Genomic DNA, 20,512 nt, shown 5'->3' with positions numbered 1-20,512 from the left:
TCCATCAATCAGGCTCCACAAATAACCCGCACAAGCCATCAGTTCAATTTGATACGAAAAGACAAGCAAGGTAACTAGCTATTAATGATTCTAGTGTGTCTGCTTGCATCTGTTGCTGTTGCAATATCACAAGTTCCAAGATGTACAACCCAGAGCTCCTTGAGACACTTTATGCAAAAAGCTATCCATTCCATCAAGCCATCAAAGACCATCACAAAGGTAAATAAAACGACTTGATTATATAGTACAGTTTATTTCTTTAATTATAATACCATAGCACATTTATTATACATAAAATAAGGTATATTTTGTGTCGTTTTAAGGCTTAGAACATTAGAAAGTAGAAAATTATGTGTTATGGGGACTTGGGAACGGATTATTCTCATTTTAATGGTTTCCTATGGGAAATTAATTTTGGGGATACACACTTTTCGCCTTACACACTGTCTGGGAAGCAATTAAGTTCATAAGCCAAAGTATCACTGTACTTGTGTTTGTTAAAAAAGCATTTGGAAAAAAAGTTTCTTAAAAAATGAATTGCAAATAAGATGTAATTGAATCACAATTAATGTATTGTGTAGGGATGAATGAAGGATAATCTATTTTAAAAAACAGAATGGAGAGACAGTAAAACATGGCGACTTTTACAGCAGAGGGAATGGGAAGCTGCCACCCAGTAAGAGAAAAAAAATGGTTTAGAGAAAGTTAACCTCTGTTATGAAAGCCCCACAAGTGAATCACAGTGTGAGGATGCCACGGGCAAACATTTTATTAGATTTGAGTGAAGAACATGGTAGTTAGCAGTAATTTAATTTCACGTGAAGCAGTCTAGCACAGCGTTAGCCATACAAAATGAAAAGGACACAGATGCTATCGGATAAGAAGTGAAAAATGTTGAAATAAATAAATGCACAAGACTTTGCTTAAGGTTCAAATAACTGCATTGCAAGTAGAAATATTCCAGACAACTAGGAAGTCTAACGCACGGTGGCACCACAGCGCATAGTTGAAAGATTCAATTCCGGCCCTGACCATCCTGTGTGGAGTTGGCAGTCTCACTGTGCCTGTGTGGGTTTTCTCCAGGTTCTCTTCGCAAATTCCAAAAACATGTATGGCACATTAATGGAACAATCGGAATTGTCCATGGGTGTATTTGTGAGTGCAAATGGTTGCTTACTCTGTGTGACATGCAATTGGCCAGCAACCAGTTCAGGATGTACACTGCCAACTGCACAAAGACAACTGGGAAAGGCTCCAACCCTTGTGAGAATAAGTGGATTAAAAAATGGATGGAGGGAATTTGGGATTAGCTCTGTGTCAATGCACCGTTGTACTCTATGAACTAAAAAAAATAAAATAATAAGATAACGAAAATAAGATCAATGATGTCGACGAGACTCACTGGATTGTCAAACCACCTCAATTTACGTACGCTTGGCGTAAACTGAGTCACATCACTTGTAAATGCCTCATTACCAAAAACAGAAAACAAACGAGCAGTGATTGGTTGTTTAACTGTTTAGCCCTAATAATGAGCACAAGTGCTACAAAAAAAATTGACCGCTGGATGTGTCGGGAAAGTCATTAAGATTGTACAACTGTCCATGTTTTTATGTTCCTGTTGTGTTTATTATCTTGCTTTGTGTTGACTATTATGTGAAGCGCTTTGCTATAGCTGCAGCTGTTGTGAAAGCGCTATATAAATTAGGATGTATTTTATTGTAGTGTATTGTATTTTGGAGGCAGCACTTTGTCACCCTATGCTACGCTATGCTCTATGTCAAGTAAACCAAACAGAATGTTTCAACTCAACTTTTGTGTTTGGGCTCACTGATAGATTACAGACATGAGTAAATGCAACAAAAAAAAAAAGACTCCAGACCACATCCACCCGGAGCCCAATTTAGATTGTGGCTTTTGTCCAGCAGATTGTTACAAAACTTCAGAAAAAAACTAGTGGAAAAACAAAGCGCTAAATCGCCATCAAAAGCTTTGCAACTTCTTTCATACACTTCAGTGAAACCTGGTGTCATGTGTCAACGGTGGACCAGAGCGGCAAAACCAAAATTAGTCATCTCATGAACCGGCCGAGGAAAATCAAGCGATTAAGTGTGGGTGAGCATGGTGCCGGCGGCGGCCATGAGACAGCAAAAAAAAAGGAAGGCCTATTGGAGATGTCAACAATCAGCGACGTTATTCGACAGATGGATCAAGCTGCTCCAGACTGAAAGCTGGTGGTCACATGACTGGTGGATTAGCGCAACTGAAAGAGGGTGGTTAAAGGGGGTCGGGGAGGGGTTGTCTGTCACCACATGCTTCCTGATCCCTTCCCTCACAAGTTTTACCGTTTTCCTTTCACGCTTGACAAGCTCGCATGTCTGTTTTGGATTGTCACATATCGGCATCGAAAAGATTCATTCAGCTGACTTCCTGTTTCTATGCGGGTGATTGACGAGAAATGCTTGACAGGGTCTGACACCATTGACTCATAGCTCATCACACACATGAAAAGGGGAAAAAAAAAAAGAAACAAATCTTTGATCGTCTCACTTCTAACTAATCACGACGTCACTGCAGAGAAAAGGTCCTCCCCGGTGAAGCAGAATAGCCCGCTTGATGATAAACAAGCGCAAACCAGCAAGAAATTCACAATTGAATATCATCAACGTCCTTTCGGCAAATATTTAAAAATGTTCCTTAGAGTGGACGTTTTCATCCAAACCGGAGGGAGGGCAAAGTATGGTTGACATACCATGTGTTGGACTTTAGGAATTTACATTGTCAAGAGTCCTTTTAATTGTTGCATTCGTTGAGCTGCGTGTTTTGTTTCTCATTAACAAAAATGTGTGCACTCCAGTGCCAGGGTTTTTGTCATTGTCACTCAAATTCCAGGACCCACAGAACATACTACATAACAAACTACATAAACATTCAATACAGCGTTAGAAATCTTAGACTCTCTTCTTTCATCAGAAAATAGACGAGTTAATTCCTAAATTATATGAGTCTGGAGTTATATGAGCTTGAAATGAGGGTGGATGTCCAAAAAACAATGCAATACGTACATATTGGTTTATACAGCTGAAGCTGGAACATAGCACTAACATGAAAAAAAGGGAAATGCTAGCCCCTTGTGGAAAAGAAAAAAATGGCATTAGTCATGGCCAGCGCTTTATCGGCACCCAAGCATGAAAAAACAAAACCTGAAAAAATTCGGGAATGGCGCTTTATGTCACATTTTCAATTCCCGAATAAATTCGTGAATAATAATAATAATACGAATACATTTCATTTATAAGCGCCTTTCAAAACTCCCAAGGAAATTTTACAGTCACTGGATATTTTTTCTGCGGGTGAGCAGCGGCAGCCACACACCCCAGCGTTCACTCAACCCGGACGTAACATAAAGTTAACAAAATTAACGAGTTAAAATGTGTAAATAAAACATTTTGAGGTCATTATGGATCATCTCCGTCTGAAAATGTCTGCACATGCTTTCAGTTACAAAATTGTTACGGTTTTAAACCTCTGTGATCATGACGCAACATAAAGAAAAGTAAAAGTGCTTAAGATTGAAAGATTCTCTGTGTCTTTTGTGTTGCGTCGCATAATTTTTGGGGGTTTTGTTTGTTTTTGACTTCAAGGTGGCGCCGCGAGAGTGGCTACCTTTACAGCAGCTCCTGTATTTTGTTTTTGGTGCTGTGAAATGTAAATTTATCCGCTGTGAGACAAACAAAGGTTCATTTAATCTAATTTAATTTAAATACGATGGGCAAGAGATAACCACCATTACCATTTTGTTTGTTTGATTGATTGTTTTGTTTTTTTGTTTTTAATCTAGGGGACTTTCGAGTTGGAGCGTTATCCTGGGAACATATAAAACAATGATGCAACAGATAATGATTTGTGGACCTATCTCAAGCGTTTCAAATCCTGCTGCTAGTCTACTAACTGGAGCTCGCAGGATGGAGCATATAAATCCAATTCTGGCCTCCCTCAATCGCTCCCGGTATTTTATACCTCACCTGTCTGAGCTCCCCCACCTGTGCGTACAGGCTTGATGCCTTGGGTCAGCTGACTAGACGACTGGAGGGATCAAGGACTAAGTGAAGGCTCAGAGGGGATCAAGCTTTTTCCGCTATCGCTTCTTCTCATTAATGACCTTCCATTAAACATTAAGCATGTCCCCCGTGTATCAAATTTAAATACACTTGTAAAAATGTGATTTATTGTTTGGCTTTTGACTCGGTAAGACACTCCAAACTGTTTTATTAAGATTCCTGTTTTTATGTTGTTATTCTTTCAAATTTATTTGTTTTCAGATGTCTGACTTTTACTGATTGTATAGCCCTTTGTCGTGGTCCTTTTAAAAAGTGCCATATTAATAAAGTAAAGTTGAGAATGTGTCTTATGCCATTCCAAAACCATGACAAATGATCCTCATCTAATCTTTGAAAAAATGCAGACAAAATGGAATTTTTTTCAGTTGTCACTGTAATTTTCTTTAGCTCGCCAGCTCCTGAAGTTACAACAGTGATGAGAACACATTCTTGTGATGGAATTAAAGTTGGAAATTCTCGTGATCAAAAGGCACAGTAAAAATATTGTCGATCTGTACTTTTTTTTAACCTGCGATGTGCGTGAAATCATTTCTTCTACTTGCAGTATCTTTTCGACAGTATCTTTTACACAAGTATGCAGACTTGTACTTACGTACAGCGCGAGTACGTTTACCTATTTGCAATGTATTGGTAGAAAATGCAATTTTTTTACTTTTTCAATGTCAGTTCCCGTATTTACTTGCCCAACACAGTTAGCACTAAGCATTAGCAAAACCACAAGTGACAGCGAAGACCAGTAAGCGTGGAGGTGCGGGTGGTGGGGAAGAGGAGTGGGGGCAACAACAGTGATGCCCTCAGCCGCCTGTTGAGCCTCGACCGGTGGACACATCTGCACCGAGGGCACAGTTAGCCTCGCCAGTTCAACGAAGCTGCAAAGTTTGTTTACCAACGTTGCATTTTATTTTCATGCCGTTAATAGTTGAGGGTCAAGTGGCACGCAGGACGTGTCCCACTCCCTCCCCTATCTCCCCCACCCCTCCAGAGAAAAAGACTCAACAACACTCGGAAATGTCACGCTTACCTCCGTAGGGCGACGACTGCCTCGCGGCTCTCCGGTACGCGAGTACGGCCACAAGCTGCGGTGACACGGGGAGCTTTCGCTCACTCTCTCGACCGCTCGATTGGTGGCAGGTTCGGTCGGTGGAATTTGTGACAGATTACTGACCTCTCTCTCTCTCCCTCTCTCGTTTTTCGTTGCCCCCGCCCACTTCCGGTGTCACTAAACAGTTGGTGAAGGTTTACGACGACGTGTCGAAGTCAAAGTCGTATTTGGGGACACTAAAACAGCGCCTTCCATCAGTTATGAGTAGAGGTATCAATAACACGTTAGATAAGTCAAGCCACAGACATGTCACGAAAATAAAATGGCACTGAACTCTGAATGTTTCTGAAAAAAAGATGGGTACGATCCTGTGTGTTTTTGGCCCGTTTTTGACATCCATTGACTGACCCATGATGCATTTGCTTCATATGTATCCAATTTCAAAGAAATTCACAAGTTGATATGAGTTTGCTCCTTCTGAAAAGTCAATTTTCCTCAAATCCAACATTTTCAAACAAGTATCGCCTCTTCCTTATCAATGGGGCATTAAACATTCATCTTTTCCACATTTAATTCACCATGGGGACAGTTTTCAACTTGCCAAAAATTGACACTGACCCAAAATGTAACCACAATTTCAACACTAAAATCCCCATTTGCCCGAAATTTCCCCACTGTGGGACTATTAAAGTCTTTCAGATTCTGATTTTGTACATTCCCTTTCCCCTCCCAATAACATATTCAACCAGTCAGATTTAAATAACCGTTCTCATTTAAAGGTAAAAAAATATCCGTACATTAGTATTTAAAGGACAACCGACATCACTTTTTTGTTTCCGAACTGACATCAGAAAAACGTTTTATAGCATCTAAAATACCCAAAACACGCAGTATGATATTTTTATTCAAATGCAAAACACAAATAAAAATGACTGAAAGTGTCCAAAATCTGCAAAAAATTGAGCTGCGAATTGGGCATTTTCAGAAAGTCCCGCCCCCGGTTCGTGACGTCACGCCAAGACGTCTTGCATTGCTGCAAAACAATGGCTTTAGATTCGGAGAATAAGTAAAATTGTCGATAACAAGAGAAACATTTGAATTGTTTTTCACAGAATTGAGACAAAAACAATAAAGAAAACTTTAAAATTCAAGTTTCATGACATTAGCAGACCAATTAGTTACAGGCATGCGTTGTATACGCAGTTGTGAAATCGTGTTGAATTTTTCATTGAAAAGTTACATTAAAATATTACAATACCCACATTTAAATATTTCTAATCATTATAAAATATACACATAAAATATATATATTTTAAATTATTTTTTTTGTGGGAAAAAAATGCATTTCAGTCATTATTCCTTGGACTCCTTAGTACAAAATAAAACATATATAAAATATTAAACACCTCAATTACAATTTCACTTGATTAGATATGCATACACACATAAGATTTTGGTATTTAATTAAAAAAACACCACCAACAAGAAACGGATAAATCACTGTTACGTCACTTTATAATAAATAACGAACGATTGATTGGTTGTCAACCTGAACAAATGCCACATCCTCGGGCTTAAAAGTGAACTTCACTTCATTTCACAAACGCACAGAGAAGAAAGGTTAATTCGTGTTTAATTGGTTCAGTCATTCTTTGTTTTCCAATTAATCAAATGTTTTAATTGCATGCAAGGTTTTTGAACATAGCTCTAGTGGTTGCTTTTCAATTTAATTGAATTATTTCATAGAATTCTTTATTGACATAAAACTCAAAAACAAATTGCAAAAAGGTGTAAAATGTTTAATTTAAAACTTGCAATAAAATGACTTCACGAACTAAAGCAAACAAGGACTTTTGTTCTATTATAATTATGTACTTCAAAATGCAATTCCAAATTGGTTGAGTATTTGTTTATTTATTTATTTAGTTATTTATTTGTTTTGATTGATTTAAAAAAAAAGATGGAAAAAAAGGAAAGGGTCTCAGGATGATGACACGGGGCTTTTTTTATCAGTGAACTGACGAGAAATTAAATGACATTGAGGGAAATAGTTCTCAGATGTCGCTTTGACAGAATGAAAGTGAAAATGGGAAGTTTCATTTTTATGATGATGTGCGTGCAATATCCAAACAAAAATTGCCACCCACACTGAGGCCTCACAAGCAAGCTCCTGCAAGCGCTTCTCTTCAAATCATGTCTTGAGTTTCATTTTTCAGAATGAATTTAACCATTGCATTAATTTAAGCACATTAAGAAGACACATATGAATCATTTTCATTTTATTTTTGTGCATGCAACAAATAATTCTTAATTCATTCACTGCCAGACGATGTGCAACAATGTGTCCACTCCAGTGGTTTTTGTCATTTTCACTCAAATTGCAGGACCCAGAGTATTGAGTTTTAGGACTACGTACACAAACATTCAAAGCAGCATAAAAAACCTTCGACTCTCTTCTTTCATCAGAAAAAAAGAGTTAATTTGTAAGTTATATGGGTCTGGAGTTATGAGTTTGAAATGGGGGCGGCTGTACAAAAAGCAAATGCTGCCCCTCGTGGGAGAGGCAAACATTGCCAGAGGTCTGACCGGCGCTTTATCGGCAACCGCTGCAAGAAAAATCAAAACCCGCAAAAATTCGGGAATGGCGCTCCACATCATGCTTTTCAATTCCTGAATTCGGGAACGGCAGTGAATGAGTTAATCAGTGGTCAGGTTACCGATAACAACACTATATTTGTTGTATAAATGGCAAATCGTAACTGTATAAATATACTTTGCGAATACTATTATTCTCTGAGCTTCTGCATTGAAACATCTGATTTTACATTTTCGTCTGTATTCATTTTTTATTATTTTAACAATGAGACATCGATGGGAATTTGTTTTATTGCCTAAATATAATGAGTAGTAACATTAACGTTTATTTTTGTACAGAAAACAATTATGTAACATGGCAGTTGAGCTCCAAACAGATTTTTAACACCACACCATAGGAGAAAGAAAATATATATCAGGCCAAATCCAAAGCTAAAGCGTTGATAGCAAAATAGTGCTTATGAAATAAATGTAAGTATGTACATGCTGTTATCGAGTGCTTGATGGGCAATACAGTATGTTAAAAATGGCAACTACCACATTTGCATGATTCTATTTGACAGGGCTAAAAAGTAGGACATCTTTTTTTTTTTACAATGACATAGCTTATATGACAATGAATCGCTCGAGACAACCCATTCATTTTGAAACATACACATGAATTCGATATACTTGCATGCCACCTTGTGAGGAGACTGTTGAAGATGACACATCACATCTAACAACAGTCGAGGTGGAAACTTGTTTTTACCATCTGTTCTCTGCAAACACTCAATCTATCTAAACTCAAACCATGTTGGGTGTGTTCACATGGGAGAAGCGACATCCATGTCCAAAGTCAGAGATTCTGCGGAGGAATAAAAACAGTTCAATGAGTTCATTTTTCAGATTGCTTTTTACTTCACTTGGTGTGTGTCATATGAATGCATCATGTTATCAGTCACAATAATGATGAATCACTTCACGGGTTCATTTTTGTGTGCTTTATACATTATTTTCAAAGTCACTTTTTATCAGGAATTTGAAGGTCTTAAGTGGTGCGACAACTCTACTGTCACACTAAATAGGAAAGAAATGTAAATGTACGTCTGTTAGCTTAATGATCAGATCCAATCGTGTGTCATGTTCCTGTTATTGAAATGATGCGACTCCGATGTTGCTGTTACGGCTCTTAATGTGATCTTGTTGCTCCGGATGACACCGCTAGCTAGCTAGCGTTTAGAAATGAAGGGAAAATGGATGCCCATTTCAAGGTAAGATCAGAGCATTGTCATCAAATGGTGAGTAGTTTTACTTTATTTGAATGTTATTGTGGCAATTTTATATTTGAGTTATATAAATACGCTTATAAATACAATGTATTATATTATGATTATGATGATGATTATTATTATTATTATCTTTTGACTTCAAGACGGCGCCGCGAGAGTGGTTGCCTTTCCAGCAGCTCATGTATTTAGTTTTTCTACTTTCATTCCTTTCATCACTTTGCTGGTGTGAAATGTAAATTTCTCCACTGCGAGCCTAATAAAGGCAAATCCAATCCAATGATTATTATTATTATGTAAACAAAGAAAATGGACTTGTTTATAAAACTAGCATGGACCTCTCAGTAGTTCAAAACATTTGAAAAAATGTCAGATTTTAATTTCATTAATAGGAACACTTGCCAACAGATATATCCTATTCACCCTATTCAAAAACAATTAACGTTATAGAGGCTAAATTGCGGTCTTTTCCCATCACGTCTACATGTCGATATGTACTATACTGCCACTTAGCGGTCAAGATGCACACACGCACGTTAACATTCTGGCAGCTGAGTGTGTACGTGTGAGGGTGTGTTGCTGGCTAACTCACCCAAATGTCCTGGATTAGCCTCGGCTTCACTGGGCATCAGTGAGTCCAGAGTGCGCGGAGACAGGGAAAGTGAGAAAAGGTCGCTGGTGTTGCCCGAGTTTGTCCTAGCAAAAGACAAAAAACAAAAACAAGCAATGACACCACTGGCTTCAGTCATCAGCCATGGACACACAAATAAAGTGACATGCTAATTGGGTTAGCTGATCGTGAGTGGTTTCGCTGAGTGCTGTGGAAAAATGGCAATGAATAGGGCGACGAAGGAAGGAGTAGTGAAGTTTCAGACTCACTTGTCTCAATCAATTGATACTGTACCACTGCGATTATTAATGTTGTCCTACTAATACCGTATATTTGTGTTGCAAAAGAGGAGTGATGTCACTTATGGATAAGGGAATGCCAGGGGATAGGACTGATGCTTTACATCCACTTCTGCCCTTTTTTGATAAACTGGATTGAACAATTCCCACATCATAAACAGCACTTCATCGTATCAGAGCCGTTAGAGTAAGGGAAAATAGAGATTAATTTTCCACTCTTGCCTCTCCCACGAATCATCTTGCTTCATTGCATGTTGTGTATTGACGTGTGAGACGCAGGGTAAGAATACTTTTGGATTTTTTTTATTGTAATTAGTTTTTTGTTTTGTTTTGAGTTTTGTGTTGTAAATGAACCCGGATTTATTCCGCTTTTATTTAATATTTATTACCATATTTTCCGGACTCAAAAGCCTTGATTTTCTTCAAAAGATGACCCTGTGCCTTATACGCAGGTGCGCCTTGTATGTGAAGTAAGATTGAGCCACAACAGGTCTCGCAACGACTGTCACCAGCCACCGACTCTATTTCCCCAGGTAAAAGAAGTAGTGCATAACCCCAGCCGCTACTGTAGCGCCTTATTATGCGGTGTGCCTTATACATATATGGAAAACATTTATACATGTGTATTTATATCTTATATAAATATATAATTTCATTGAAGGTGTGCCTTATAGGCCAGTGCGCCTTATATGTGGAAAAAGTTTGAAAATGCACTACTCATTGGAGGTGCGCCTTATACTCCGGTGTGCCTTATACACCGGAAAATACGGTATTGAAAAAAATCCCAATCAGTAATGTTAAAACTCAACAAAAATATTACTTCTTGTTTTTATTTTTTCAAACAACCATCCACAATTACAGAAATAAAAAATAAAATGATGGTACTGTCCATTTGCAGTGCAAAATCGTGCTTTGATAGCTCTTGCATCGGAACTTTAACGTCTTGATTGAATCTAAGACGGTCTGGCTTTCCCTCCCTTGTTTGCCATGTTGCCAACTTCTAAAGGAGATTTGCTATTGTATCTGTTAATCATTGTCAGATTGGATGTTAGGTAGGTATGTAATAGCTAGCTAGCTATCTAGCTAGCTACCGAGCTTGATAGCTAGATAGATAGAGAGCATACTTAAACCCAGTTCTATTGTTTAGTACTTTTTTCATGTACAGAATGTATTCTTCATATATGAACCCTTCAGAACACGAGTGAACCTAGCATAGCGTAGCATCGCTTAACCAGGGCTGGGTTCAGAGTCAAAAGCTGGGAAGCCACAACAAACACATGAAATGGTTTCAAGACTGGCTTGTCGCCATGGCGCAATGACATTTGGTGTCGCTGTTTTATTGGCCGCTGCCAAATGCCGTCACTTTTAGGTGACGCACAGTCAAAGTACCACAACTCTCCGGAAACTGATGGACCTTCCTTAGTGCGGCTCACGGCTATGTTGTCATTTCCAACATAAATTCCAAAGCTATGCTCATGATGTAATTTTCTAACCAAAAAAGGAAGCGCAATATTTTCACGATAATTGTAGTTCTTCTTCATTTTTTTCTTCTATTTTTGTTTTGTGGCGTTTTATTTTGTTCACCATAATATCCTTGGCAAAAGCGCATAGTTGTGGAAATGTGTAACGCTTATTAAGCACCGCGTTGCTTTTCGATAGTGTTGATGGGTGAGCTGATTATGGAAACACACACATAGACATAAATATGCAGTCCCTACATGCCCCGCCCAACCAAAGCGCCTACCCCGGGAATCCGTTCCCAAGCAGCTCACTGTCCGGAAAGTCCATGAACACGGAGGGACACCTACGGAGACAGGTCAGGTGTGTGTGGTCTTTTTTGGTGTATTATGACTTTCAAACAGCAAATATGCTTTTGAAGGACTTGACTGTCTGAAACCACCTGACAATTCATCCATCCAAATATTTCACCAATGCGTGGCATCGTTGCCCAATTGTACTTTGTCAGGTTCTTTGTTTTTTCAAGTGTTTTTTTAAACACATTAAGCCTTAAAGACCACCGCACTCAAAGCCAATCATAGTACATAAGTGAATGATTTTCGGTGGACCGCAATAATCAGCTGTGACCACATCCACAGCGGCAGAGCCCTCCGTATCCACATAGGATTCACACTGGTCACAAAAAAAGACAGCCCCATGATTGAAACACCTGTTGGAGTTTCAGAGTGTGCATTGACTTTGACTGTTCCTATTTGTTTCTAACATTAGTAATTAAATAACAGTAAAAAAAGAAGCAGAGACACATGGTAAATTCTGTGTCTGCATAAATCTAAATATGGACACAAAAGAACGTGAAAAGGTTATACTCACGGGGTAACGCAGATGAACTTGGTCTTCAAATACGGCTGAATAACTGGTGAAGAAAAAGATGGGAGTGAAAAAAAGTTGAGTATGGAATTATTACACAATTGTTAGCATAAGCTGACACGTACTACTTGTGGAGTCTCCCAGCTCGGGTTCAGGAGCAGCTTCTGGCCTACAGTACTTCCCGAAGGCTTCTTCCTTGGGAATTTCGGGATACAGATACACGAGGGGGGAAACCAAGATGTTGGTGGCATCCATGATTTTGTAGCCCATGATGATATCAGCGAAAGACATGTTGTTGAGTTGCTGCTTAGTGTACGGCTCCACCGACTGAATCTGAGTCTTGCCTGTCAGTGTCGAAAGAAGCAATATTGAGACTGCCTCTCCCATTGGACATCCCCCAACTGTTCGGCTTTTGATATGAACAGTATAACAACTGTAAAAATAAGCATGCCTTACCGTTGATGTCTTTCTCAACCCACGTGAATGTGATGCCGCCTTCCTTGCTGCTCTCACTGAAGCGCAAAAGAAACGTGCCAGGTGGTTTGGGACTAAGAATGGCCCTCTCTCGCTCCTTGCTGATAAAGCCCATGATGTACCTGGAGGTCAATCAAGTAGATATTTTAAAGTCTAAATGAAAGCAGAAGGGGATAAAAATACCTACAAAATGTCACCACTCCCTTACCCCTCATTCCATAGCGCAAGGATGTACTTTTTGACCAGGTCGATGATGTTGTCTAGCCAGACCCAGAAAGAAAAACCTTTACCGGCCATGTTCTCCTGCAAGGACATAAATTAAAACTTGGATGAGGTCAGTAAGAGGGTTCCAACATGGCCGTCCCAAAGGGAATTCAACACGATGAGCGAAAAAGCCAACTGAAGTACCTTACAAAACTTGGCCCACGTAAACTGACAGCCTGAGTAGTTGACCGACGGACCTGAAGGCAAAATGGAACAAATAGAGAGTACTTTGACATGTCATAAATTCAAGTCAGCGTGTGAAAATCTGCAATGGATAGATGCGATCTTAACTCATTCACTGCCATTCCCGAAATTATTCGGAAATTGAAAATATGACGTGGAGTGCCATTCCTGAATTTGTTCAGGTTTTGGTTTTTCTTGAGGGGGTGATAAAGCGCTGGTCAGACCTTTGGCAATGTTTTTCCCTCCCACGACGGGGCAGCATCTGCCTTTTGTACAGCAGCCCCCATTTCCACACTCATATAACTCCAGCTCCATATAATTTAGGAATTAACTCTTCTGACGGATGAAAGAAGACAGTCTAAGGTTTCTTATGCTGCATTTAATGTTTATGTAATACTAAAACTCAATATTCTGCGGGTCCTGGAATTTTAGTGAAAATGACAAAAACCCTGGCACTGGAGTGGACACATTTTTGCACGTCTGAATGAGTTCAATATATTTAAAACACGCACAAAAAAATCAAATTTAAAATGGTTAGAAAATATAGACTAATTAAATGTTTTTTTTTTAATAGCTTGTCCTAAAGATTTTCCTCCTGAATAATGTTTTTTAAACTTATGTAAAATAAATAAATGAAGTTGTATTGCGGAAAAATATGTAACAGGGCATGACCTCGATATGGCGGGGTTTGTAATAATAATACATTTAATTATTAAGCGCATTTCAAAACTCTCTAGGTCATTTTACAGTCACAGGGGAAGTTTTTCTGTGGGTGAGCAGCGGCAGCCACACGCGCCAGCGTTCACTCAACCTGGAAGTGTATAATATAGCCACAGTTTGATGATATTGTTTACAGTTTATATTAGATCAGGCCATATAATTAGAGAGTGGGACATCAAGTACAGACAACATGCTACAAATGCTTTTCAATGACCTCACCTAAGAGTTTCTCGGCCAATGTGGTGAGTTGCTCAATGGTCAGGCCTCTCTTTGTGGTGGACGAGAATTGCCAGCTGAGCACTTCAGCCACCTGGTCCCACGTCCCCACCGGCGGCTTGGTGAAGAAGTTCACATTCTGTCCAAAGATTCACAGCACGGTAAAACTTCAGTCTTTTCCTCCAAGTCTTCCCTCCAGACCCATTTTGTGTGTCATGGTTTTTTTCATAGTGGCGTCGCGCACAGGGGAATCATCTTACCTTTGGCTGATCTGTAAGCATGTTGTACCATAATATGGACGCCCAGGCATTTGGCATCTGGCAGATGTTAGATATGACCACAACGGGCAGAGAATGCGTCTGCAAAACATGTTGGAAATTAGATCTCAACCTTAATTGCAAATATTTTTTGCACGAGTTTTTCAATTGTCACTGATTGGACAACTGCGTTTTCTGCCTTGGCACAAATTAATAGAGTATTATACGATTAGTTTAGGCTTTTGAACTGATGCGGGTCATCTTGGGGGAAAAAGGTGATAGAAAATGTCTGATTTCTGACTCATTTTGTTCATTTTCAGTTTCTTTCCATTCCCACTGACCTCCAGATCAATCTTCAGACCTTGGTGATAGACTTCAGTCTCAAAGGTGATCAGATGGAGCTCCTCGGTGACGATAAGTGATGCCTAATGAAGAACACAACCATAAGCAAAAAAAAAAAACGTGGGGGTGGGATACCATTGTGTCGAGGTATTGCAGTGTTGCCTACGTCGCTGTTGGTGCGTCCACCATTACCACACCGCTGCTCTCTGAGGGTCTGCAAAAAAAAAAAAAGAATCCAGGGTTCTGCCGTTAGTAAGCATGTATTAGCTGCTGATACGAGCTGGTAGCAAGCTCCGAAACTCACCAAGTGTTTAAACTCTGCTGACAAGCTGCCGTTGTTGGACTCCTCCATGTTCATGACTTTGGTGTTCGTGCCAAGGATGTTGAACTTTCTGGACCTAAAACAAAAGGTAAAAGCAGGAAGTGAGACATGATATTACATTTAAATGTCTGAATGCATGAGTTTGGATACCTTACCCTCGGATTGCAGCCACATCGCCAGACTCCCTGAAAAATTCAGTCCTCATGTATTCAGTAAGAAGGCTTGGGTGTGCGCATAATAATAACCATTTTAAGAACTTACTTGTCGATGCAAACTTTAATTTTCAGCTGGTAATTGAGCTCAGGAAACTTCACGAGCAGCCTGGAAGAATAATCATGTTCAAAGTTACAACATCGTGTACGAAACTAGGATGCTAAATGACATTAGCAAAAACATAAGGACGTATGACTTTGACGATGGAAGTTAGTATGGATATGGTTCACAATTTTGCAGCTATAACAACTTCGACTCTCCTCCTTGTGTTTGTGTTTGTATGGATGTGTCCCAAAGACTTATGTCCATTTGTAAAATTAAGTGCAGGACATTGTTAATCTTACCTGACTTTGTTTGTGAACTGCACGCCTGTTTTTATGACCAACGGCCTGTCAGGGTGCATGGGCATGCACGGCTGTCTTTCTACCACAAACGCACTGTTGAGCCACAATAACACAATGACAGTTAAATATTGAAGAAAAATAATTGTCATAACTGTTTGAATTAGTGGTATGTTTGTTCATACTTCAACCCTACCTTTTCATGAGGTTTCTGAACAAGTCCACAATCTTCTCCTCGAGGGCAGGTCGGTGCTGGACGATGGGGTCTCCTTTGTATGACACCTTTTGTTGAAGCTCTTCCAGCTTTTTGATCTGCTGCCGAATCTGGAGCTGGGATTCGGCCAAGGACGTGATCCTGAATGTTGTGAAATGTTCACATTACATCACCAATCAAAAATACAGTAAAGTCTCGTTATATCGATATTCAAGGGAGTCCGAAAAAATATCGATATAACCGGGACTATTGATATATCCGACCCTGTTTGCATGTAATTTTCTCCGTGTGTGCATAGAAATAGTATCGATATAACCGGGACTATCGATATATCCGATATCGATATAACGAGACTTTACTGTAATAATAATCCGGTCAGCCGAGTAACCCCAATATAATCAATTTAGAAGAGTACCATGTTTCCAGGCGGTCAAGGCAGATGTTTGGCGGACCTCCGATACATGCAATTTGCTGTCGTCGCTTCCATTCGGCCAGTTCTTCGTCTGTTAGGTTCTTCTGTACGTAGACCATTGCGGTCAGTAAGCCTCCCATCTCTGTCACAATTTGCTGTCGGGGGAAAAAAGTTACAATATTCTCCAGACAACAGCAGATGGGTAAGCTGATTCAAAACAATCAGATAGATGAGCACACCCGTCGAAGCTGGTCCAGTGTACTCAGCATCTGCTCCAGCTGAGCCATTTTTTGCCTGGTAGCTGCTGCCTGACTATTTCCATTCAGGTCCTGGTTCAGCTCTGCAAACAGATTTTTAAAAATGGAAATATGAGGTCATACTGAATGCAAAAACTCTAAAACGAGTATATATTGTAAAAATATGAGTATATATATATAATGAGTATATATTACCTCCTTGACTTTTCAATGTCTTGTAGTTGAAATCAAAGTCGTCCTGCAAGTTTTCCAGCATCTTCATCTTCTGTTCCATGTCCTGTTGGAAGAAAGAGGACATCTTAAATAGTGATCTTCAATCTACCAGTCCTTGAGAGTTGTGAAAGGTGCTTATAAATTAAATGTATTATTATTATTATTATTATTATTATTATTATTATTATTATTATTATTATTATTATTTACACAATTAATTGTCAGGCCTGTCTCTGTGATGAATTTTTCCCTATGTTGGAAAAATAAATACATATGAAAAAAAAAAACAATCAAAATTAATTTAATGTAAAATTTCTTCCTAAATTTACAATTTAGGAAGCAACTGGCCTCTCTACAAATATTTTCCAGTGTGTTTTTGGACCCAGTATATTGTAAACATTTTACTTTTTGAACTCAACCACTACAATCGTCTACAATTTTCTTTATTTATGCAGCTCATTATCCATTTATAATTTTTATACCGTCCTAATTTGGAGTCTGAACGAATTTTGAAGTCATGCACGTGATGAGAATGTGGCAGAAAGCAACAGTAAGAGTGAAGCCAAATTTCGAACCGCGAATCTCAGAACTGCAATAAAAACATGCAAATCGGGAATCTGTCAGCTGCGGGAAACGATCAACACGTCAAAACAAACCTGTACTCGTTTCCTGATGTCTTGAAGGTTGTGTTCCAGAATCTGTTGCTTCTCTGTCACCACTGTCCCTGTAGGGTGGGCTGCTTGTCCGTCCTGATTGTGACATGTAGAAGCTATGTCATGAAATTAACTGAAAATATCAATTTTAAACTATATAACTATATAATCATGTTCCATTTTGGACCTGCGCAGCAGCGGTGGCTGTCTGTAAGAGGCGTTGCTCCTCCCACAAGCAGCGAGCGACGATACGGGCGATGTCCATGGGCTTCTCCAGGTACTTGCTCTGCAGGTGCTGCTTGATCCGCCTCAGGTTGTGCTGGTAGAGGACGTTGTTCTCTTGCAGGAAGCGGCTGTACTGCTGGTCTATCTCGCCCAGGAGATTATGGAACACCAGGGTGGCATGAGACTCTTTCTGACCAGCAAAAGTCCTTTCAGAACAAAAAAAAGGCTGATGAGTCAAAGTTAAAGTCAGCATTCGTCATTTACAGAAGAAACGTGGGTGTATGCAGTATGCAAAAAATGAACTTGTGTGAAGTAAACCATGTAAATGGAATGAAACTCTTTTCTTTCAAATCCAAGTTAGACCAGTGGTCTACGACTATACTTACGATTCAGTCGACTCTGTTTGAGTCTCTCTTATAACTGTACAGCGCCTCTTTGCAATTTCTTGACACTAGCGCAGCGTGTTCGACCAGGGACAAATTTCTTGTGTGTTCTACATAATTGGCAATAAAGACAGACAGATTCTGATGCGTTGAGCGACCAGATGACTATCCAACATTTTTTGGAAAATAATACAAAGATCAAATGTTTGTGACTGCTTTTTTCCTGTATATGATAGCTGTCCATGTTAAGTGCTTTGTTGTAGCTTCAGCTGTTGTTAAAGCGCTATATAAATCAATATGTATTGTATTTATTGTATTGTAAAACAATTTTCCACAATCAGGAAGAGCGAAAAAGCGGCCATGTCTCGTCCAAAATTCTTTCAAACTTGAGAATAAAACATTAAATCCATCAATCACAAACATCTAAAAATGCAATGAAAACACAAACAGGAACTAATAATAACAATTATAAAACCGTTGAATCATGAGAATTTGTTGTTGATCCCCACGACGTGGTTATGACCAAGCAGGAAGTGGTTTGTAAGAACAAATCGAATTGTTTAGCAGAAAACGGGTCATGACTCTTCACACTCTTCCTAGCAGTCGAATTTGTCACTCACCAGTCTTGACTTTCAATCCAGGGCGCGAGGAACTGACGCAGCTCCATGGGGAAGCTGTCGCTGTACAGGTGGTACAGCTGCTCCAAGTACCTTGTCTCCAGCTGTTGCAACTGGTTCCACTGGGCCATCTTGACCGATGTGAGCCTAAAAAACATTTAAAAAAACACAAAGCAACACACTTTCAGGGTGCTCATTTCCTCTGTCATGAAACCAACACATGCTGTTTTATCAGTAAAGAACTTAGAACGCCTTTTCTCACCTAAATGTTGTAAAACTACAAATAGGATTACAGTTAGTCATGTTGTTGTAACCTGAGAGTCTACAGATGGCTTTATTGATTATCTATTAGTTGCAAGAAGCAGGTTGTATCCGCTGGCTTGTCCTACGATGAGCAAAAGCCTTTTGTTTTGACCGTAAACAAGAACCACAGCATACAACCCCCTTCTATACTTTGAGGCCATCACATAGTAAAAAATAAATAAATAAAATTAAATCACATACTGATCAAATCACACTTTTTAAAAACCGCATGAAAATAATTGAACAAAGACAAATGTCCAGTATGTGCTGTGTGATGCTGGTGAGTGTCTGTTTGAGAGCTTTGCCTGACAGCAGTAACTTTCAGAGAGGTGAAGGAACAACTTGTGGAATAGTGCTCAGAATGCACTTCCAACAAAAAACATCAACCATTACTTTTCCAGCTTCAAAAAGGGAGTAAATTTAAATAGTGTTTATTTGTGTTGCTCTTTGATTGGTGGGTAAATGTAATTATGGTACCAAGAAGAAAAAAAATACCCAGATACGCAATGAATCAGGTGTGTGAAAACATGTAAAATGTGTTCTTATTGTCCTTATTTTTATTATTGATATTATTATTGTTGTTGTTGTTGTTGTGGGTCACAAAAGAAGCAAATAAGCAATAAAACGGGGCAGAAAATGGGGTGAAGTTGTCAGTGAATCGTATGGCAAATTGGATGTTTACAAAGTTACCGCATTCACCGACTGACAGAGCATCAAGAGTGACAGTATCTTGCTCAAGGAGACCTTCGACATCGTCGTTGTTTATCATCGAGACACGTGTAGAATTCCGCAAGCAGGGGGCTGTTGTGTTGCTTGGATGAGTGAATGTTATTGTCTACAGTATTTTTATGTAAGCAGGCAATGCAAGGCTGCTCACGGCCATATTGTCCTGCAGCAAGGATGGAGATGGGCGTGACTAAACCACGAAGGAAGCCAATTTATAACGTAATCAGAATAAGTTAACAGCGATTGATGGTGTGAACATGCTAAAAACAAAGATTTGAAGTTTTATATTCAGGGACTGAGCCCAGCCCGGAATTCTTGGAATTGTCTTTTGCCAATGAAACTTATGTAACCCGGAATTTTTCATACCTAGATCACCGTGTACACAACATATATAACTCGTTTAGTTTTTTAATTGTCGTATATAGACAATAATTTTGAATAACAACAACTCCATCAAAATGTAAACAAGTACTGTACTGTCCTCGTAAAGGCTGCTTACCTGACTAACCGTTGCTCCTTCAGGAAGTTTCAAGTGATAATAACGCCGATCCTCACTATATGTCAGTGAAAAGATGCAGACCCAGAATTTTAAAAAAGTTATCAACCCACGTCGTCGAGATCTTCACGTCCGGAGCGCTATATACATTGCGGCGTTTACAGCCAAACGAACTCCACAGCTGCTGAACTGACAGCTCAATCCGTCAATGGCTGCTCAACATTAAGTATTACAACCAATCAGAAATTAGAATGTCCGACGTGAAGGCGGGTTTACATGTCGAAGGCTCACGGGAGTGTTTCACTCCTGTCGCAACAGCGCTGTTCCTGTAAGAAAAGCCTCCCCTAAAACTCTATTCAATAGCGTGCTGTATTCAAGGGAGTAATAACAACTCGACGTAACAGCCAGTCTGGAAGTCATC

General features: G+C 39.4%; 2 protein-coding genes across 4 annotated transcripts in view; both read right to left on the bottom strand.

Annotated features, from left to right (window-relative positions):
- stat5a (signal transducer and activator of transcription 5a) overlaps positions 1-5,301 on the bottom strand; it is a 45,916-nt gene extending 40,615 nt beyond the window's left edge. For both annotated transcript variants that reach the window (XM_089019581.1, XM_089019582.1), the window contains exon 1: positions 5,143-5,301. The gene's annotated coding sequence lies outside the window, so the exon portion shown is untranslated. The remainder of the gene's footprint in view (positions 1-5,142) is intronic.
- A 2,128-nt stretch (positions 5,302-7,429) lies between these two features.
- On the bottom strand, positions 7,430-20,273 carry stat3 (signal transducer and activator of transcription 3 (acute-phase response factor)). Of its 2 annotated transcripts, XM_089019583.1 has the most exons (24): positions 20,095-20,273; positions 18,570-18,713; positions 17,529-17,772; positions 17,345-17,437; positions 16,671-16,752; positions 16,458-16,558; positions 16,222-16,373; positions 15,789-15,947; positions 15,596-15,688; positions 15,300-15,359; positions 15,194-15,223; positions 15,021-15,114; positions 14,883-14,930; positions 14,716-14,799; positions 14,378-14,476; positions 14,121-14,256; positions 13,143-13,195; positions 12,943-13,037; positions 12,717-12,856; positions 12,386-12,604; positions 12,264-12,306; positions 11,680-11,739; positions 9,619-9,722; positions 7,430-8,605 (listed from the first exon to the last, which is right to left on the bottom strand). In XM_089019583.1, exons 2-24 carry the CDS (start codon positions 18,695-18,697, stop codon positions 8,565-8,567), a joined length of 2,358 nt encoding a protein of 785 aa, XP_088875709.1. In that variant the 5' UTR covers positions 18,698-18,713; positions 20,095-20,273; the 3' UTR covers positions 7,430-8,564. The 2 variants fall into 2 exon arrangements, with proteins under 2 accessions (XP_088875709.1, XP_088875710.1); XM_089019584.1 differs by lacking the exon at positions 11,680-11,739 and having other exon boundaries at positions 20,095-20,272.
- Between the last annotated feature and the right edge of the window lie 239 nt (positions 20,274-20,512).

The sequence above is a fragment of the Hippocampus bargibanti genome, linkage group LG17 (assembly GCF_051943395.1).
Source record: "Hippocampus bargibanti isolate YZ-2025 linkage group LG17, ASM5194339v1, whole genome shotgun sequence".
Classification (NCBI taxonomy): domain Eukaryota; kingdom Metazoa; phylum Chordata; class Actinopteri; order Syngnathiformes; family Syngnathidae; genus Hippocampus; species Hippocampus bargibanti.
This window is presented reverse-complemented; position numbering and strand designations above follow the sequence as displayed.